The sequence below is a fragment of the Thunnus albacares genome, chromosome 6 (assembly GCF_914725855.1).
Source record: "Thunnus albacares chromosome 6, fThuAlb1.1, whole genome shotgun sequence".
Classification (NCBI taxonomy): Eukaryota; Metazoa; Chordata; class Actinopteri; order Scombriformes; family Scombridae; genus Thunnus; species Thunnus albacares.
The window spans coordinates 6,661,451-6,678,300 of record NC_058111.1 but is presented as its reverse complement, the minus strand read 5'-3'; the positions used below and the strand labels follow the sequence as shown (position 1 = coordinate 6,678,300).

The 16,850-nt window shown below is 42.4% G+C and overlaps 1 protein-coding gene across 2 annotated transcripts; it reads right to left on the bottom strand.

Moving 5' to 3' along the window:
- Window positions 1-787: 787 nt before the first annotated feature.
- Window positions 788-16,519, bottom strand: galnt17 (polypeptide N-acetylgalactosaminyltransferase 17). 2 transcript variants are annotated; one of them, XM_044355381.1, is made up of 11 exons: window positions 16,243-16,519; window positions 14,879-15,062; window positions 12,517-12,683; window positions 8,800-8,974; window positions 6,833-7,030; window positions 6,173-6,290; window positions 5,298-5,483; window positions 4,894-5,031; window positions 4,407-4,502; window positions 2,741-2,902; window positions 788-2,167 (listed from the first exon to the last, which is right to left on the bottom strand). In XM_044355381.1, the coding sequence occupies exons 1-11, from the start codon at window positions 16,481-16,483 to the stop codon at window positions 2,033-2,035; spliced, it is 1,800 nt and encodes a 599-aa protein (XP_044211316.1). In that variant the 5' UTR covers window positions 16,484-16,519; the 3' UTR covers window positions 788-2,032. The 2 variants fall into 2 exon arrangements, with proteins under 2 accessions (XP_044211316.1, XP_044211317.1); XM_044355382.1 differs by having other exon boundaries at window positions 2,058-2,167; window positions 2,741-2,898.
- Between the last annotated feature and the right edge of the window lie 331 nt (window positions 16,520-16,850).

Here is a 16,850-nt window from a genome sequence, read left to right as displayed (position 1 = left end):
TACATCTTAAGCGTTTAGCTGATGCTTCATCCAGAGCAGCTCGGTAAGAGCGCGCAGTGGGAGTTCAGCGTCTGGTTCAAGGACACACGGCTGCTGCAGGATTGAATCCTTAAACTTTCATTTATAGGACAGTCTCTTTAATGTTCGGGCCACCTGGCTGCCTCAGATGTTGTGTAATATTTTTGGTGTACCACTTTTTTTTTTTTTTTTTATAAAGGATATGTGATTAAACTATTCATAAAAGCCAAGTTGGTGTTCACAGTTGCACCAGATGCCACGCAGCTCGCAGTAGAGGGTGAAATCTCTTGTGAAGTAGTTTATTTTTGGGTTGATTTAAAGTGCAAATCAAACTGTCAGCTTCACAGTATGAGGTAAACGTTTTTTGACCAAAACCATGCAAATGGATGGGGCAGTTAAAAAGAAAGTGGCCCAGCGTGGTGTTTCTCATGTCGCAGTTTCAAGCTTATTTTAAGTCCAGATGACAGTGAAGTCCAGTGAAAACAGCTTTCACATTTATGGGTTTAATCACTAGAAAATATGGATGTTGGAATTATATAAGTTGATATTTTATATCTTTGCAATATGTTGGTATCTATAAGAAGTAAACAGCTTTGCACTGGAGGACAATTCTATCTATTTAGTGAGTGTAACTAAAAATTAAAGTGTATAAATCTAATTCAAATTAAATAAAACTCACCAAACAGAATCAATACTGATCATAATTCATCAATATTTCAAAAACCACAATTCCTATCCTCAAAAATAGTAACCATGCAAAAACCAGGAAACCAGTTGTTTATTGGAAGACAATCTTGGGGGCAAAAAATCCAACTGATAACATTTAATTAATTATGACATCATATACATCTCAGTACATTGACAATACTGGCCATAACAGCCTCAGGCATTTTCCACAATCAATACACTTGTGCAAGTTTTTCCGTTCCCAGTTCAGTCTTCCTCTTCATCATCTGCAGTTTTATCTTCATCAGTGCTTCAGGCTGCAGCCTGATAGTTTTGGCCGTCTGCAGTTTTTATGGCACTTAGCAGGTAACAAAATGACTCATCTCTACTAAACTTTGTCCCCGTGTGCATACAGTACTTACAATCATGCTACAAGATGTACTGCATTTGGTGCTACAGAATGCTTTGAGTAAAAAGTACAATAAAAAAAGACAAATGCGTCCACAACATATAAAACCATGATTCTGCCCAGTAGCCCTCAACGATGTGAGATGATTTACAATAACTGCAAAAAAAAAAAAAAAAAAAAAAAAAAGGCTCCAATACACCAAGTAATATTTATTATGAATGCATTTTTTCTTCATATATATGTACAGAGTCTAAACTTCTGTTAGAAGAAAATAAAAGTCACTATCGGGCGTTCGTGTTTAATTCAATGTGCCGCAAATAAATGCCTGTTAAAAGTAGGCACCGCGTTGTTTTCAGGTATCTTCAGCTAAAAAGTTGAGAACCACTGATGAAGCCTATTATAAACTACGGATGTATTCTGATCAGTGCATTTTACTGAAAATTTTAATTCCAGGTATTATATTCTTTTTCCACATCTTAAAATACATATTAACATGATACATCATGAAATGCAGACACATTTAAAGGATGAAGACTCTTTTTTTTTTTTCCTCTCCCATCAGACAGAAACACTTGTTTTGACTGATCGAGTCTCCATCCTTAAACATAAAAACACTGTAGATGAGCGGCACGTACAGAAATTATGGCAACGTCACATCGAAAGTTTGTCGAGAGATAGAGAGAGAGAGAGAAACGGTCCTCATGCGAAACTTGCATCATTTTTAAAGTCCAGTTTGTAAAAAAAAACAAAAAAAACCAACCATTTTCACAAAACTTATAACTGAGATGTTCACAGCTCATCTCTTTTAAATCTGTCTTTTCTTGAGAAGATGAGGAGCTTTTGCCTCATTTGTTGTCCTCCAGCGAAGCTAAGGTCGGGTGACAGCTCTTGGAAACGGCCCTTGGTGTTATTGGTCCCAGTGAAATATGGCCCGACGGACTACTGCTTCATGGTGTTCTTGATGGTCCACCTCTGCCCGGAGCAGGGCTGCAGGACCAGCAGGTGGCCGAAGTAAACATTAGCCGGCACCACTTCCAGACAGCGTCCCGTGGCTCGGTTTATGATGGATTCGCTCTGCGGGGCGGGAGGAGAGACAGCGTTCTTCTGGTTTTATCAGGTTTTACAGATGGTTTGTGTACTACGTGAGACTGACAGGATGGGACAAGAGCCAGGCCTGATGTGGACAGATGTGTTTCTCATTTAACCTTTTCAGGTAACGTATAAATTATACATAAAGTGAACACAAAAGCTTCAAAACTGGAAGCCTACTGACAAAACAACCATCCGCTTCTACTGAACTGTTCTGTTTTTCTTTGACGAATGATCGATGTGGCTGAAGGTCTGCTGTGTTTCTCTGTGTGAGCTGCGTTCTCCCAGCGCTAACGCATCTAACAGTTTTGATTGTTTAGCTTTTAAAAGTCGTCTGGTGGAACTGAAAGACTGATGGAAAAATCACTTACAACAGGTTTACGTCTTCAGTTAAGAAAAAGAGAAAATAAATGCCGGGATGAAAGGAGAGTGGACTCAAAATTTGACTTGTTTGGGGTTATTACACAGTAAAAAAATGACAAGTACTCACCACTCACCAAACAATTCAATGCCCTGCTTTTCTTATAAACAAGCACTCAATACATTATTTCATCTCACCTGAGAGAAATGCCACGTCTTCTGCTTCACGTTGGTAACTTTGTCACAGTTGAGGAGCTGAGGAAAGCTGCTGATCTGATCATCCACCACGCAGCGAGTGTCCTCTCCTGTGCTGCCAAGAGGGCCCAAGAACAGCTGACCCTCTTTGGTGAAACGTCCTAACTGAGGGAAACCACACACACACACACACAGAGCACAAGTTTCCCATCAGGTACATTTTATAAGAGATGTTATAACAAAGCTAATGTGAATTTGTGGCTGTTTCGGTGAACTAACGTGACTGGACATGCAGCAGCTAACAACTGCAATAACAGCCTGAGCTTTGTGATAGCACTGAAAAAAGTAAAGAAACAGAACTGATTGAAGTTCTAGCAGAGATTAGTCTTTACAATCATTAAGTTTATTTGTTTTTTTCTTTGCTTTTGCTAGGAAATAACCTGCTGAGAGGCATAACATGCCTTTGTACTCAGGATACTAAGTCTTATAGTCACACATTTTCCTGTGAAACCTCACCCCGTCTTATCAGCCTACATCACAGGGCCCCAACCCAGTCAGATGCCAAAGATTAGTTTGCTCAAATGAAGTTCCGGTGTTGGTGCGTTTGGACACGGGCGACAAACCTCCATGCACAGGAAGAACAAAATAAAACTCTAGAGTAAACTTCCTCCTAAAGCACGAGTCAAATTAGCCTTTGTTTAACTTGCCTCTGTAACTAAATGGGTATTTTCGTAGACAGTTTCTTTTGTCTGACTTTCTGAAAACCAAAAACATGTTTGTGAATAAATTAGTCTCCACTGCTGTACTGGATGGTAGCAGCTGCAGCTCCCATCAGACTTTAGCAATGTGCTGAAGACTTCTCACACACTGTTTTGTGTTACATACAAAAATGTATCTGATGAAATTCTTGACACAAAGCTACAGTTTTATGCGTTTCAGTGCAGGTAAAGTACAAAGAAGGCAACAGCAGGATAAAACAGTCTGCTTTGACTTGTGCTTCACTTCTCAACTGTCGGGTTCGAGTCTTGTGTTGTTGCCGCACATGCCGAATTTTTCTGACTGAGTTATGTGTTTGCTGTGCCTAAACCAGCTATTGTTGGTATCTTTCAGGCTTGAACTCCAAAAATACTCCATTTGGGGCCTCTAGAGGCCACTGCTGCTTTTTAAGACACATCAGGGTGCAGTCACCTGCAAAAAAAGTGCACGACAGCTGCACGGAAAATTCAAGAATATTTGTTCTGTCAGATGAACAACTACAAAAAAAAAAAAAAAAAAAGCAGCTGAAATGTGCCTTTTGTAGACATGTTATTCAGCTGCACGCTCACTACATGAGTTATTTTTAAACTGTGCTACCTTTTCGCATTTTTTTTTACTACCGGAGCCGAGACCTGCGCACGCCAGAAGCAAGTGTTTACCACAGCGAGCTAAAAAGAGATGCCCTATGGGATGACTGGCTGAGCAACTGACATCGGCTGACTCAGGGCATCAGCACAAAAAGTGCAACACGGAAATATTTTTATCTCGACAGTAGAACTCTCGCCTAAGAGGATTTCAGCTGAGCCCGTGTGAGAAGAGAAAAACGCAGCTGTAAATCATGTCACTGGTGAAACCCGCTAATGAGTTTTTAAGGGAGAAGCAAAGACAGAGGTGGGATACGCTCGTGTTGTACCTGAGGACCCCATCCGTGACAGGGGTGCAGCGTGGCTGTGTGGTTCTCCTTCATACCCTGATCCATACACAGGTGGCTCACTTTAGAGTTACGGATCTGAAATTAAAAAAAAAAGCATCTTTGAAATGATTTTTAATTTTCATTTTGGCGTCTGGCACAAATCATCCTTGTACAAAACCCTAAAATTCTCAAACAGGATCTGATTTCTCTGAAAAAAGCAGCTAATCTACATGACTATTTTCATACAGATCTGGATTTAAATGCAGATTTAAACTTCAAATTTAAATAAAACACCTCCGACACTGTGGAGGAATATGCTCCCAGAGTGCTTCCTAGCTGTCTTTTTGTTTTGGGTGGATATATTTTTAATCTTCCTCTCATCTGTTTCAGCGGTTTCATCCGTTTGTGCAAAAGCACTGAACCTCGGTTGTACAAGCTTCTCTTTCTGGTCTCTTACTCCTTCATGTCAGTTTGACTGCTGACTCACCTCGCCGTAGAACAGCGTGTTGTTGTACCTCCTCATCTCCGGGTACACGTTGTCGAGGTACCACTCGAAGCTCTTACACTGCAGACTCTTCCTCAGCGCAACCCTCTGAGAGACGTCTCCGTAATCAATACCGTGGTTCTGCAAGACCACAAGGAGTCATTATAAGATGTCTTCATGTTAACATAATGTATTGTCTATTAATTACAACACAATAATAAATAAATCTTACCTTTTACATTTACGCCTCAAGTAAAAATAATCTGCTCTTTTTATTTTTATCAACAGAACCGATGGTTTATGTGCAATAAACAGAAGAACTGGGGTTGTTAATGTGACCTGCCACTATGGCAAAGGTTTAAATTTAAGTTTTTTCTTTAGTACAACTGAGGAAGGAGCTCTGTTACCTCCATGGGGATGTTCCAGGCCAGGTAAACGTTAGATTTGTACTCGTCCATCCAGACCTCAGCCACGCGCAGGGCGTTACGCCGCGTATGGAAAGCAATGTTACTGTGGTAGGGTTTCTTGATCCGAGCGATGTGAGCCACCCTGGAGCAAGGCAGCACCTCCATACTGCCTCCGCACAGCCACACCTGCAGGTGCACGAGATTACAGAACAGAGGAATTAACTCAAACTGCTTTAATGGATTTGTAGCCATTAGGGGGGCCAGTAGTAAAATATCAAAACAAAGAGACAGTGACAGAGCTTGATATGGTGAACAGCAGACACAAAGCAACTTTAGCATTCGTGTTTCTGGCCAGCTGAGGAATTTCAGTCCTTAACTAGTCCCTAACTATGTCTGTCTACCAGTCGGTGCTGGGAAGGTAGCGTAGTGGTTCATCAAAGCTTTTTGCTGCAAGCGGCTGCCTGAGACTGAATGCATACATTTGGACTAAAACCAAAACAAAGCACTAAAAGAAGCCTGTAGAGGTGCATAGTTGGGTATGAGTTTTATGATTAGGGCCATATGACCCCTTACAGAGTCAAAATGATGGTTGAGGTCCTTTTCTTTGGCTTTTTTAAACAACAGGCAAATAACACTGCAGAAAAACTAGACTGTCTGGTATCTCGAGCGACACACTCCCCAACCTTCTTGCTCTATGTGACCTATTTATCCCCATCGCCCTGCAGGACCGGTCCTCCAGGACTCTTAATGGGGCCTCATTTATCAGCGGTGCCACGCTACGGTGGCCACCGCTCCACTGCTCCACTTAAACCTACAGACGTAAAAAAGAGAGGGAGAGAGAGCAGGAACGAGAGGAAACTGCGTGACACACAAACCCTGATGCCCAGTTCGATGTTCTCCCCTCCGTAGACGTCCATGCCGGAGTCCAGCAGGCCGAGCTCGCCGAAGTAGTCGCGGTTGGCCACGAACGAGCAGCCGATCATGGCGGGAGTCCTGCCATGAGGGAAACACAACAATAGAAAAACAAATTACACTGAGCTTTTTCTTTGTCTTAATCTGTGGATGTATATACAGTATGTGTGTGTGTGTGTGTGATGTATGTGAATATGCACATGCTTCTCTACATGATTAAATGTGTGTTTTTTATTTTGGTAATTTATCAATGTTTATTTTTAATTTAAAAAAATTCACTGTAAATATGCAGGTGAAAATAAAATAAATCCCATTTGCAGAACAAATACTCTGCTTGAAGTGTTTTTTTTTTTCATTTTAATTACTTTGAGGGAGTCTGCTACTGAATCTGCAGCTGCAGCAAAATGTGTTTGTTTATTTGTCACCTCATTCTATTACATCAAGCGTTTTCTGAGCCGCAATATGTAGAGACACACAAACTGGATGAAAATACTTCTTTTTATGAGTTTTTATGATGAGCCTGAGATGATTCACTGTGAAATTTATGTGTTTGTGTACAAATGTGGACGTTGATATGGAAGTATGTAGTTGTTGCATCCTGTGTAGGTGAAGTTGGCCCCCACCTGATCGGAGCAGACATGTCCCCCTCGTCCCACCACTGTTTGGGCGGGTTGATGTACATGCACCACAGCTCCCAGTTGTAGCCGTGGCCCGAGTTCTCGTAGCGCTCCACCTCGAACGTGTCGTGCTTGATGTTGTCGATGGACGGCAGGATGATCCTCTTGTGGTCCTCTTTGATTCTGGCCAGAACCGGCTCGGCCCTGACAGGAGCGTAAACGCATACGCATGAACACACACACACACACAGACACAAACTAAAAGACAGACGGCGCAGAGCTTCTCTTAAGATCTCCCCTCTCTCTCGCTCTCTCTCTCTTTCACCCACTTCAGTCAGTCAGAAAGTCCCTGAAGTTGTACCAACTTTATTACTAATTCTATTTGATTCAGCTCAGTGCAGCTCTGGAGGGCATTTGTCTATTTATGCTGAGTGAACTGGGTTGTGTACATATTCTAAAGCACACACACTGAGCTGGAAAATGAATAGGAGACCTACAAAAAGGTGTCAAGGGGATGTGGCAAAATTGTTGAAAGCAGTCAAGTGTTTACGTCTCACCCCCCCAAATCAGTTTCATCTTTCAAACGTTTCCTCAAAATGTATTTTAATGAACAGCATTCTGAGCGATGTCCTATTTTATTTGTTTGTTATTTAAACAAGCTTAATGTCATACAGTATCTTTTAATTCTGATTGTACAGGCTCTACAACTACTACCTCTCTCTTTATCTTAAAAATTTCTCAGGTGTGAAATTACTTCTTGTGTGTCCGTTTATGCTGCTTCTGCTATTCTTTGTCCTCTCGTTTGATGATTCTGTAAAGTACTACTAACACTTTATTTTAAAAATGATACAAGTCTGTCATTTTATTACTGTCGTATTTTAATTTTTATTTGTATAGCCCAATAGCACAAATTTGCCTCAGGGAGCTTTAGATTCTTCTATCCTTAGACTCTTGATTCGAATAAGGAAAAACTCCCAAAAAACCCTTTAACAAGGAAACAAGACTTGGTCAAAACCTAATATATGGCAGTTTGTTACAGGGATAGTCAGTGATGGTCCCAGTAATATTTGTTGTTAAACTGTACTGAAGTAGCATATCACATGACATGGTTAAGCTATATTTGAGGTGTAAATGCAGTTGCAAGAACAATACTTTCCACTCCTATCTTGGGATGTTTGATATGAAAGAGAACTTATTTTAATTCTAATTATAACTATTCTAATTATCCGTTAACTCCCCCTGCTCTTTCATCTGTTTCACTCTGCGGATGTCTCTTGTTTTTCTGCATTGAGTGTTTTGTCAGAGTGATGGTTATTTGGGCTTTAACTATGCGCTCTCTCTCTCTCTCTCTCATATGCTTCTATGCGCCTTTTTCCTGTCTCTTCTCAGTCGATGATTATAGAAGCTGCAGTGGAAATTGTAAATGAAAATTCAGTAGGTTTGTCTCTGCCCAGTAACCGCAGTATGGTCAAATCGAGCGCCCCGCACTGAACCGATAGACGGCTACATGAGTCACATGTTTTACCTGCAAGACTCATGTTTTAATGCTGTTGTTCATCATTTGTGATGTGAAAACATCAGAGATAAAAAAAAGAAAGCTTGCCTCCTGGTATTAGTTCAGTTATAAAAATCCAAACGCACTGTGGAGCGTCTCTCCTGCCGGCTGCTGACAGCGCTGTCAGCCAGAGAGTCCATCACACTGGACGGTAGAGGAGGAGACGCGGAGACGCTGGTACCTGTCTGTTTAAACAAGAGTTGAACCGACTTCACAGTATATATAACACCGGAGCTGAGAGCGTCAGAGCTCAGAGCAGAAACACCGCTGTCCTCCACTTCCATCATCTCGCACTGAAAAAGCATCAGCCAATGAGGAAACTCAGTCACTCACTCACAGACAACCGTGGTCACAGGGCTGATAATCCTGTTTCTACCATAACAGTCCAACTTTGAGCTTCCTCATACCAGTTACTCACCAGGACGGGGTGAACTCCACGTGGGCGTCAAAGAAGCCGGTCACCTCGGCGGTGGCCACCTTCCAGCCTTCGATTCTGGCCCGGATCAGTCCCTCTCTCTTCTGGTTCCTGACGATCTTCACCAGGCCGGGGTAGCGCTTGTTCACGTACTCCTCCAGCGGCCCTTTCAGCTGCTCTGCAGTTCATAAGACGAAGATTACATCAAAACACAATAAAAGCAGCGGTTTGTTTACTGAATCTTTATGCACAGCTTTAATAGCTTAAAAAGCCGGCCTGCCAGTAAGCACAGATCCAAGAGCGATGGTCACAGATATAAATTATCTTCACATCTATAATCTCCCTTGTTAATTTGAATAATTATCACATTCATCTCTTGTCCGAGACTGTCAAAAATCCGCGCTCTGATGTATTGATTACGCTGCCACATCGCACAGGCCTGACACAGACATAAACAACCACACAAAAAAGCTCCAACAGAAGCACACAATGATCAGTTTTAATAAAAAGAAAGACACACACACACACACACAGAAACACAAAGATGACATAAAATCTCCTCTCTCGGTTCCCTGCAGCGCTGTTTTGAGCTCCAACAGACTCCAAACAACACCAAAGGGAATCTGCAGCTTCCTGAGCATCAACAAGCGCTCCACCTCAGATCTCTCAATCAACTCATCAGCCGTTTCCCCCCTCGCCCCCACCCCCCTCCCGCCCCCCCAGACCCAAACATCCACAATCCTTCTTCCTCTGCAACACAAACACACACACACACACTTAAAAATTCCCTCACACAAAAAAAAAACACTTCTGTTTTCTATTTATTTCTCACTCAAACACTCTTGATCACAAACTCATTTCCCATGTTGTGTGTTCTCTTTCTTCCACACACACACACACACACACACACACACACACACACACACACACACACACACACACACACACACACACACACACACACATCACGTTACGCGTACACACTCGGGTGTTTTGCGACGCGAGACTACGCGAGGAACCCGGCGAGCTCATGCAGACACTGAGAGCGGTGACTGTTATTTGTTTGCATGCCTTGCCCTCTGCGCCGCTGCAATCTCTTCCCTTCTGTGATGGATCGCTGGCTCTCAGCCAATCAGCAGTGTGAAGTTAGAGAGAAGAGGAGGGGTGCTGGTGGTGGTGATGGTGATGGTGATGGTGCTTGTGTGAGGAGTTCAACTGTCTCCCTCTCCTTCTCTTGCTCTCTCCAAGACTCTTTTTATAAAAGGAGGCGGCTGACGACATTCGATATTTTTCTTTTTGTGAACAGACCCCATGAAAAGACTAAAACCAACAATAAATCGATGCTACCAACAAGTACTGCCTTATTCCTCTGTGCCATAAAGCTCCATATTTGTCCAAAAAATATTAAAAAACACATCAGTGAGTCACATCGTTGCATTGGGGAGCATATTCCTTCATTACCATAAACAGTGGCGCTGCAGTTTATTTTAATCCATTCCAACATAAACTGCCCCGCTGCCAGAAATACTCACTAGTGCACCAAAAGTGTTCATCACAACTAGGGGTCTTACTTTCACAGTTTTGGCCATTGTGTGCATCGGTTATGATTGCACTCACTAAAGCTCATTGCTGAGATTTGAGAACATGGAGAACATTACTATAATGAAGTCCAACGGGGCAACAAACAAGCAGCTACATGATCAAATGGCTTGTAAACAAGCCGACAGTTTAGCCTGATTATCTAAAACTACTGTATTTGTAATTAAAACTGAAGCTCACCTGTAATGTTGCTAATAATCTCCCTTTGCACAGAGAAACATGCATGGTAAGTGCTGCTTGCAGAGGCAGGAAGTCGGTCCATAAGGACGGGTATAATATTATATTTTATTCACCTTGTTTTCTTTTCCAGATACATTTGACTAACTCCTCACAGACTCCTCATGTTTCTTGCGCTGTTAGACTTCTTTACAGCTATGTTGCTGCGTTCCCAGAGCTCAAATTATAACCAGAATCATCCTTAATTGTGACAGAAACTCTTCACTTTTTTCATGTTCGAATAACGTTTGCTAAAAACTGCAGTGTCCAGCTGTTTTAGGGAATTTACTAAGGGTTTTTTAATATTAAACTTAGTATTTGTCATCCATTGCTTTGGGGCTGAATGAAACAGACATGGTAGTTGTTGAGAGACAGACTGACGTGTTGTTCCTTTTGGTGTTTTCATCAGATTTGTTGACAATAAAAGAAATAGAATAACACCAGACTTATCCTTTAAAGCCTCGACTACCTCATCTCTCTCTCCCTGTTTCCTCGTTATTTGTCTTTCCGTTCTGTTAGATCGCTCCTTTTCTCTCTCTCTCTCTCTCTTCCGGATATTCATCGCCTTACACTCTCTCCCCTTACTCCTCCTCTCTGTCCGACCTCATTTATCTTAGAGCCTCTCTGTCCCTCGTCCTTTCCCTCCCTCTCTCTCTCCTCTCTCTCTCTGCCACTTTCTCTAATAGCTGGTTTGCTCTCTCAGCCTCTCCTTTCATTCTCTTTACCTATTCTCAAACCCTCCAGCCCTCTTTACTCCTCCTCCTTTTCTTTATTTTTTCATCTCTTCTTCCCTAATGTCTCTCTAACACAAACACCTCTTGCACGCAGCCTCTCATCTTCTTCTTTTTTTTTTTTACTTCGCCTGGTTTCATCCCCTTCCCCTCCTCCTCCCCTCATCTCTTCTCCATCCCTTCATCTCACAAAGCCCGACTTGGCAGCCCTGCCCAATAAATACGACAGGGACATCTCTCCCGTGACATCCAATTGTGGCGCTCCGCCTCTATCTGTCTGTCCACCCTGTGAAAATTCTACACCATCAGTCACCTCGGCGAACGCTGCTTCTCGAAAGCAACGACCGCAGCTTTTGTCAAGGAGACGCTCATTACCTCGTCATGCCGACAAAGCCCTGATACACATTTCATGCTGTCGCCCGATTAGCCACGTTTCAGCACGTTCATGAGCAATGTACGCACAACAAACACACAGGCTTTGTGTTATGTTTGGAGTTACTGTGTTTTTATTGTTTTATAGTGCACGTTTGTGTGTTTTTGATACAACCACCAGAGGGCACCAAAGTCAGAAATTCTGATTATAGTGTCTTTAAGAGGTATGTTTGTGCGTATGTGTGTTTAATAAGCTTCGTGTACAATACAGGGTTTGAAACGCTGACGGTGATATTTTTTATTTAAGCTGCCAATAGCCAATATTTTGTGTACTATATTTATTTTTACTAAAACACTTTACTGACACCGCAATTTACTAATAGCCCCACTCAACACCATGAATGTGCTGACTGAATCTAGTAGATGTGATTAAATCATTTCTCACAGCTTAATGTAAAAACTACACAAACACAAAAAAAAAACATTTCACAGCAGCAGTGGAATACAGAATATACCCTGAGTTTGTCTATATTATCAATATACTGCATTTCTCTTATTCTAGTTACATGTTTTGGAGTATTAAAACTAATCGTTTCTAGGATGCTGAGTGATTACTACACTTTTGGTCCTGGAATAAACAAAGTCTTCTTTCACCCTGCTGTTGTTGTGTATTCTCTTCACTGGCGTCTACAGGAAAACACTGTATTTCACTTGAGATGCACCAGATTCAAATCAGAAGGAGTGAAAGACATCGCCGCTTTCATCATTTGAAATTTTAGGAAAGGAAATTTTTTTTACTGACCGTCGTCGCTGTTGTCGTCCACCAGGATAATCTCTTTGAGCAAGTGAGCCGGCGTGTGATTGACAGCCGAGTGGACCGAGCGCAGGATCACTGACAGAGCCTCGTTGACGAAGATGAAGATGAGGGAGATCTGCGGGAGGTCTCTCGGGTAGCTGACTTTTCTGCATCTGCAAAGACACATGCAAATACACCACACCATCCATAAAACAAAAACCTTTTCCATGCCTGCCTGCGTATCCTGTATCCTGGGCTTTGCACGCTTCAGTCATCCTCAAACTGCCTCCGCGGAGCTGCTGATATCTCCATGAGACTGAAAGGCCTATTTAGCTATAATCACAATCACATTTTTCTAAATTGGCCTATTCAGAGGCTGTCTGCTGCAGATAGGAGGCCTGTTTTTACTGCTGTTCAGTTTAAACACCTTCCATCACTTGTCTCCTTCTCTTATTTCCTCTTATCAGTGATCTTAATTACAATAAATGTTAATTACAAGCAATTCTACAACAAATCTTTCATTAAACACTTTTTTTGAGACACTTACTGCTTTCAAAAACAGATTTCCAAATGATTTGATGGCAGATTAACAATGAAGAATGATGATGTTTACTTCCAAATGAAATGTTTCAAGTATTTGTGGATATTTGACAGGAAACCTTGAGGATTCACACACCCAACGTCTCACACGGAGAATGCTTTAATCCTAAATATCAATAACACGATGATCATAGCTTCTGTGTTATAAATATATTTTAATCAAACATATAGAATGTAAGGTTATTCTTGGAATAAAAGGACATACATTTACAGAGAAAGTGCTGCGTTTGAAGAAGATCCCCAAAGAATCCAAGCGGCAATGCAACAGTGTGAGAGAGCGCATTAAAAGCCCCCCTGAGGGGTCTGCAGAGAAAAAAAAAAAACCCCAGCAGATCCATATCACACTAATATAGGGAATATACTGTATGTACATAACGTACAAGGCAAGAGGTGCCACAGCAATTATGGTAATAAGAAGTAAGAACAGGAGGCAGCGAGGATGGTGCAAATCAGTGTAACCAGTAACAGCAGCGTGTAGCGGATAGAAGAGAGCAGCGTGAATGATTTCAAGTGTGAAAGTGTGAGCTTGTCGTATTACAAGTACTGCCTCACTGAGTAATCTGAATGTCACTGTGGCTCTTCTTTTGGCATTTCTGTACTGCAGTTTCTTTTTACTCATCAGCCGATATATACGCTGGTACCTTTCTAAAAGTGATAAGCTAAAATCGGTCGATAATATCGGCCTCTGCATCGATCTGGCTCTTACGACTGTATAAGATGTTTTGGGAAAGAAGGTCTTTGACAAATCAATGTAATAATCCTGAGCAGATTTATAGTAAATCCTAAAAACTACAGTCTTGCTTCTTTATACTGGGAGTAGTTTGAAATATGATCTTGGTTTCTTTCCCCCTCTCTCTCTCTCTCTCTCTCTCTCTCTCATCTCACCACCACCTCTGGCTCTGCAGTGTAAAGGGAGCTTCAGCCAAACATAGCAGACTCCTCACTTCAGTTTATATGCTCCCGCTAAGCCTGAAGATATCACACCCCCAACACGCTTCACACACCACTTTGATCCCAGCAACATAAAAGAGTGACAAAGGAGAGCACTGGATTCGGATCCCCCCCCCCCCCCCCCCCTAAAACATATGCAATTGACGGGCTGAGGGCCTTCACATCGTCACTGACTTTCAAATTCAAGGGGCCGTTATTCACTTCACCAGCGACGGAGGAGGCCAGAGACAGACTCTTTAACAGTGCATTTATGGAGAAAACCTGCACCGTGCATGCAGATATACATGGCCCAAAGCGATCTGGAAATGGATGAGGTGACGCACACATGCTCCTAAATATACACAAGGATGTTCACATTCATCAGTGATATGCAAACACAATTTGAGGTGCGCTGTTTATGAGCAGTTGGACCTGTATATTCGTGCCTGCAGATCAATAGCCGGCCTATTCATCAGTGCAAATCTCATCAAATATAAGAGTGAGAGGGAGAGATGGAGACAGAGATTGAGAATAAAAGGGGGGAGGTGAAGAGCCCTATAAGAGAACACTGCATGCACGCTGCAATAAGTGACTGATACCATGAAAAAGGTCAAAATACCACATTTTTCATTGGTGCTTCTCAGCGTGCAGGTTTAGGACTTTTAAATAGACAGTTTATCCTCAACTTTCATCCAAATGCTTAAAGGAAAAAGTATAAATCTCATTTTTAGTAAACAAAAAATCCAAAAATAAGTGTCCACAGTGAGGTCTTTGCATTAACTAGTAATGGGGACACTGTTTCTGGATCTCCAAACCAAAATGACCGGTATATACTCACTTGCTGGGCCTGTGGTCCGGTATGGTCCGATCCAGAGAGATTCTGTCACTGAGGTAGGCGTTGTAGCCGTACTTCTCCCTCAGGTATTTAGCATCGCTTTCCTCAGCCGGGGACAGGGTGGCAGGGAGTCCTCCTTTACCCCGACCCCCGAAGCCCTCAATCAGGCCCAGAGATTTGGACAGACCTGGGCGAGGCAAACAAGAGAAGATTACATGTCAGGATCCTTTAGTCTGACTGAGTCACTACTCTGTTCTCTTTCACACGCTCTGCAGGCTTACAGCTGGTAGCCTGACTCCCCGTCTCAGCTCCGAACTCACATGAACATACAGTACGTATCAGCTGCTGCCAAAACAGGTGAGCTTCTGAGCTGAACTCACATTATGACAAGCGCTGGCACAGATTCACACAGGATGGCTTCAGTATAAGGATACATTATATGAATAACATTATTCCTGGGGTCCTGCAGTTAATCACGTACATATCAATGTCAGAATGAAATGAAATTAAACTTTTTTTTTTAAAAGATGAGGAGGCTGCAAAGCTGCTAATAAAGCTTCCAGGCATTCACTGTTTCCAATCAGGGATAAAATAAGATTCTTATTAATGTGACTGGGCGTATTTGTGGGTGGTAAAGTGATTAAAGTGACTAAATACGTTTTCCAATCGCTGTGTTGGCAAACATCCCGCTGATGTGTCCTGGAGCCAACGAATACCTAAAAGCTTCAACTCTGCGAACGACCCTGACCTCTGACCTCCCCGGAGGAGGAAACACATTGCTCCTTTGGAGATGAATAAAGCAGCACTTCAAATAAAATAGGAAAAAAAGTCATCTGAATTTTCACTTAATATTAATTTTAGTCAATTGGAGAACTTTAAAGGGAATGTTGATTTAAATAGCCTGTTTTATGCTCCCCTTTCTGTTTTATTTCTTGTGAAAAATCATTACAAATAGAGTGGTTTAAATATATTTCTTTTTTTATATGTATAAACTTAGGATAACCTTGCATTATTTCAGTAAAAATGGTAGTCTAATCTATCTTGCCCATCCATCCCAACCCATAGCGGACACTTATTTCACGTTGAATGAGATATCTTGATAAGTAATTAACATTTTATTGCTGATCTTTACTACCTAGATGCAGAGGTTAACTGTTAAATATGTGTAATAAGTGTCTGCTCAGAGTGAGAGGGACAGAAATGGGCTCTATGAGATTTATAAGACATTATAGGCAATATAGAGGAACTTCTCCGGCACCTTAATTAAGGCCACCAAGAGAAAGTCACACAGCAGACTTTTTTTCCCGTCTTTTGCTCATTCCTTAGGGGACATCAGGTTCATGTTATTTAAATGCACTGCTCTTTACCATTTAACTGCCTGTACACCACGTCCTCCAGCGAGCTGAGCCTCTTCAGCAGTAGCTCATGGCTGATGCTGGGCCCCTGCGTCGTCCCGTTGCCCCGGGGCCTCTTCCCGTCCGCCGGAGCCTCCGGACCGGCGGCTTGGACGCTGCGTGTGTTGCACTTGGCCCAGAAAGTCATGAACCCCGCAACAGCGAGCACGTTCAGCACCAGTAAAACCCTCCATCTTCTGAACACAAAAGCCATTAAAAAGTCGCCGGTGTCCGGGCTCCGAGTGGTAGGGGTAGGGGTTGGGGGGGTGGGGGTGGGGGGGACAGGAGGGATGAGGAGGAGGAGGAGGAGAAGGAGGGGAGGGCAGTCTCCGAAGAAGTCGTACGTGTCACAGATTCAGGGCTCCCTCGGCTTGCGGTGTGCGGTAAACTGCAGGGATAATTCAGCAAGCGGGCAAAACCAGCAGAGCTTCTAGAGAAACAGCAAAAAAAAAAAAACCCTACAGACATATAAATACATTCATGACACATTGTACTGATTCCTGCTCATGCATCTGCTCTCTCTTACCATTTGGCATCGGGGTTATTTTAGGTTGCATCCCCCTTCTGAGGAAATTTGGGGC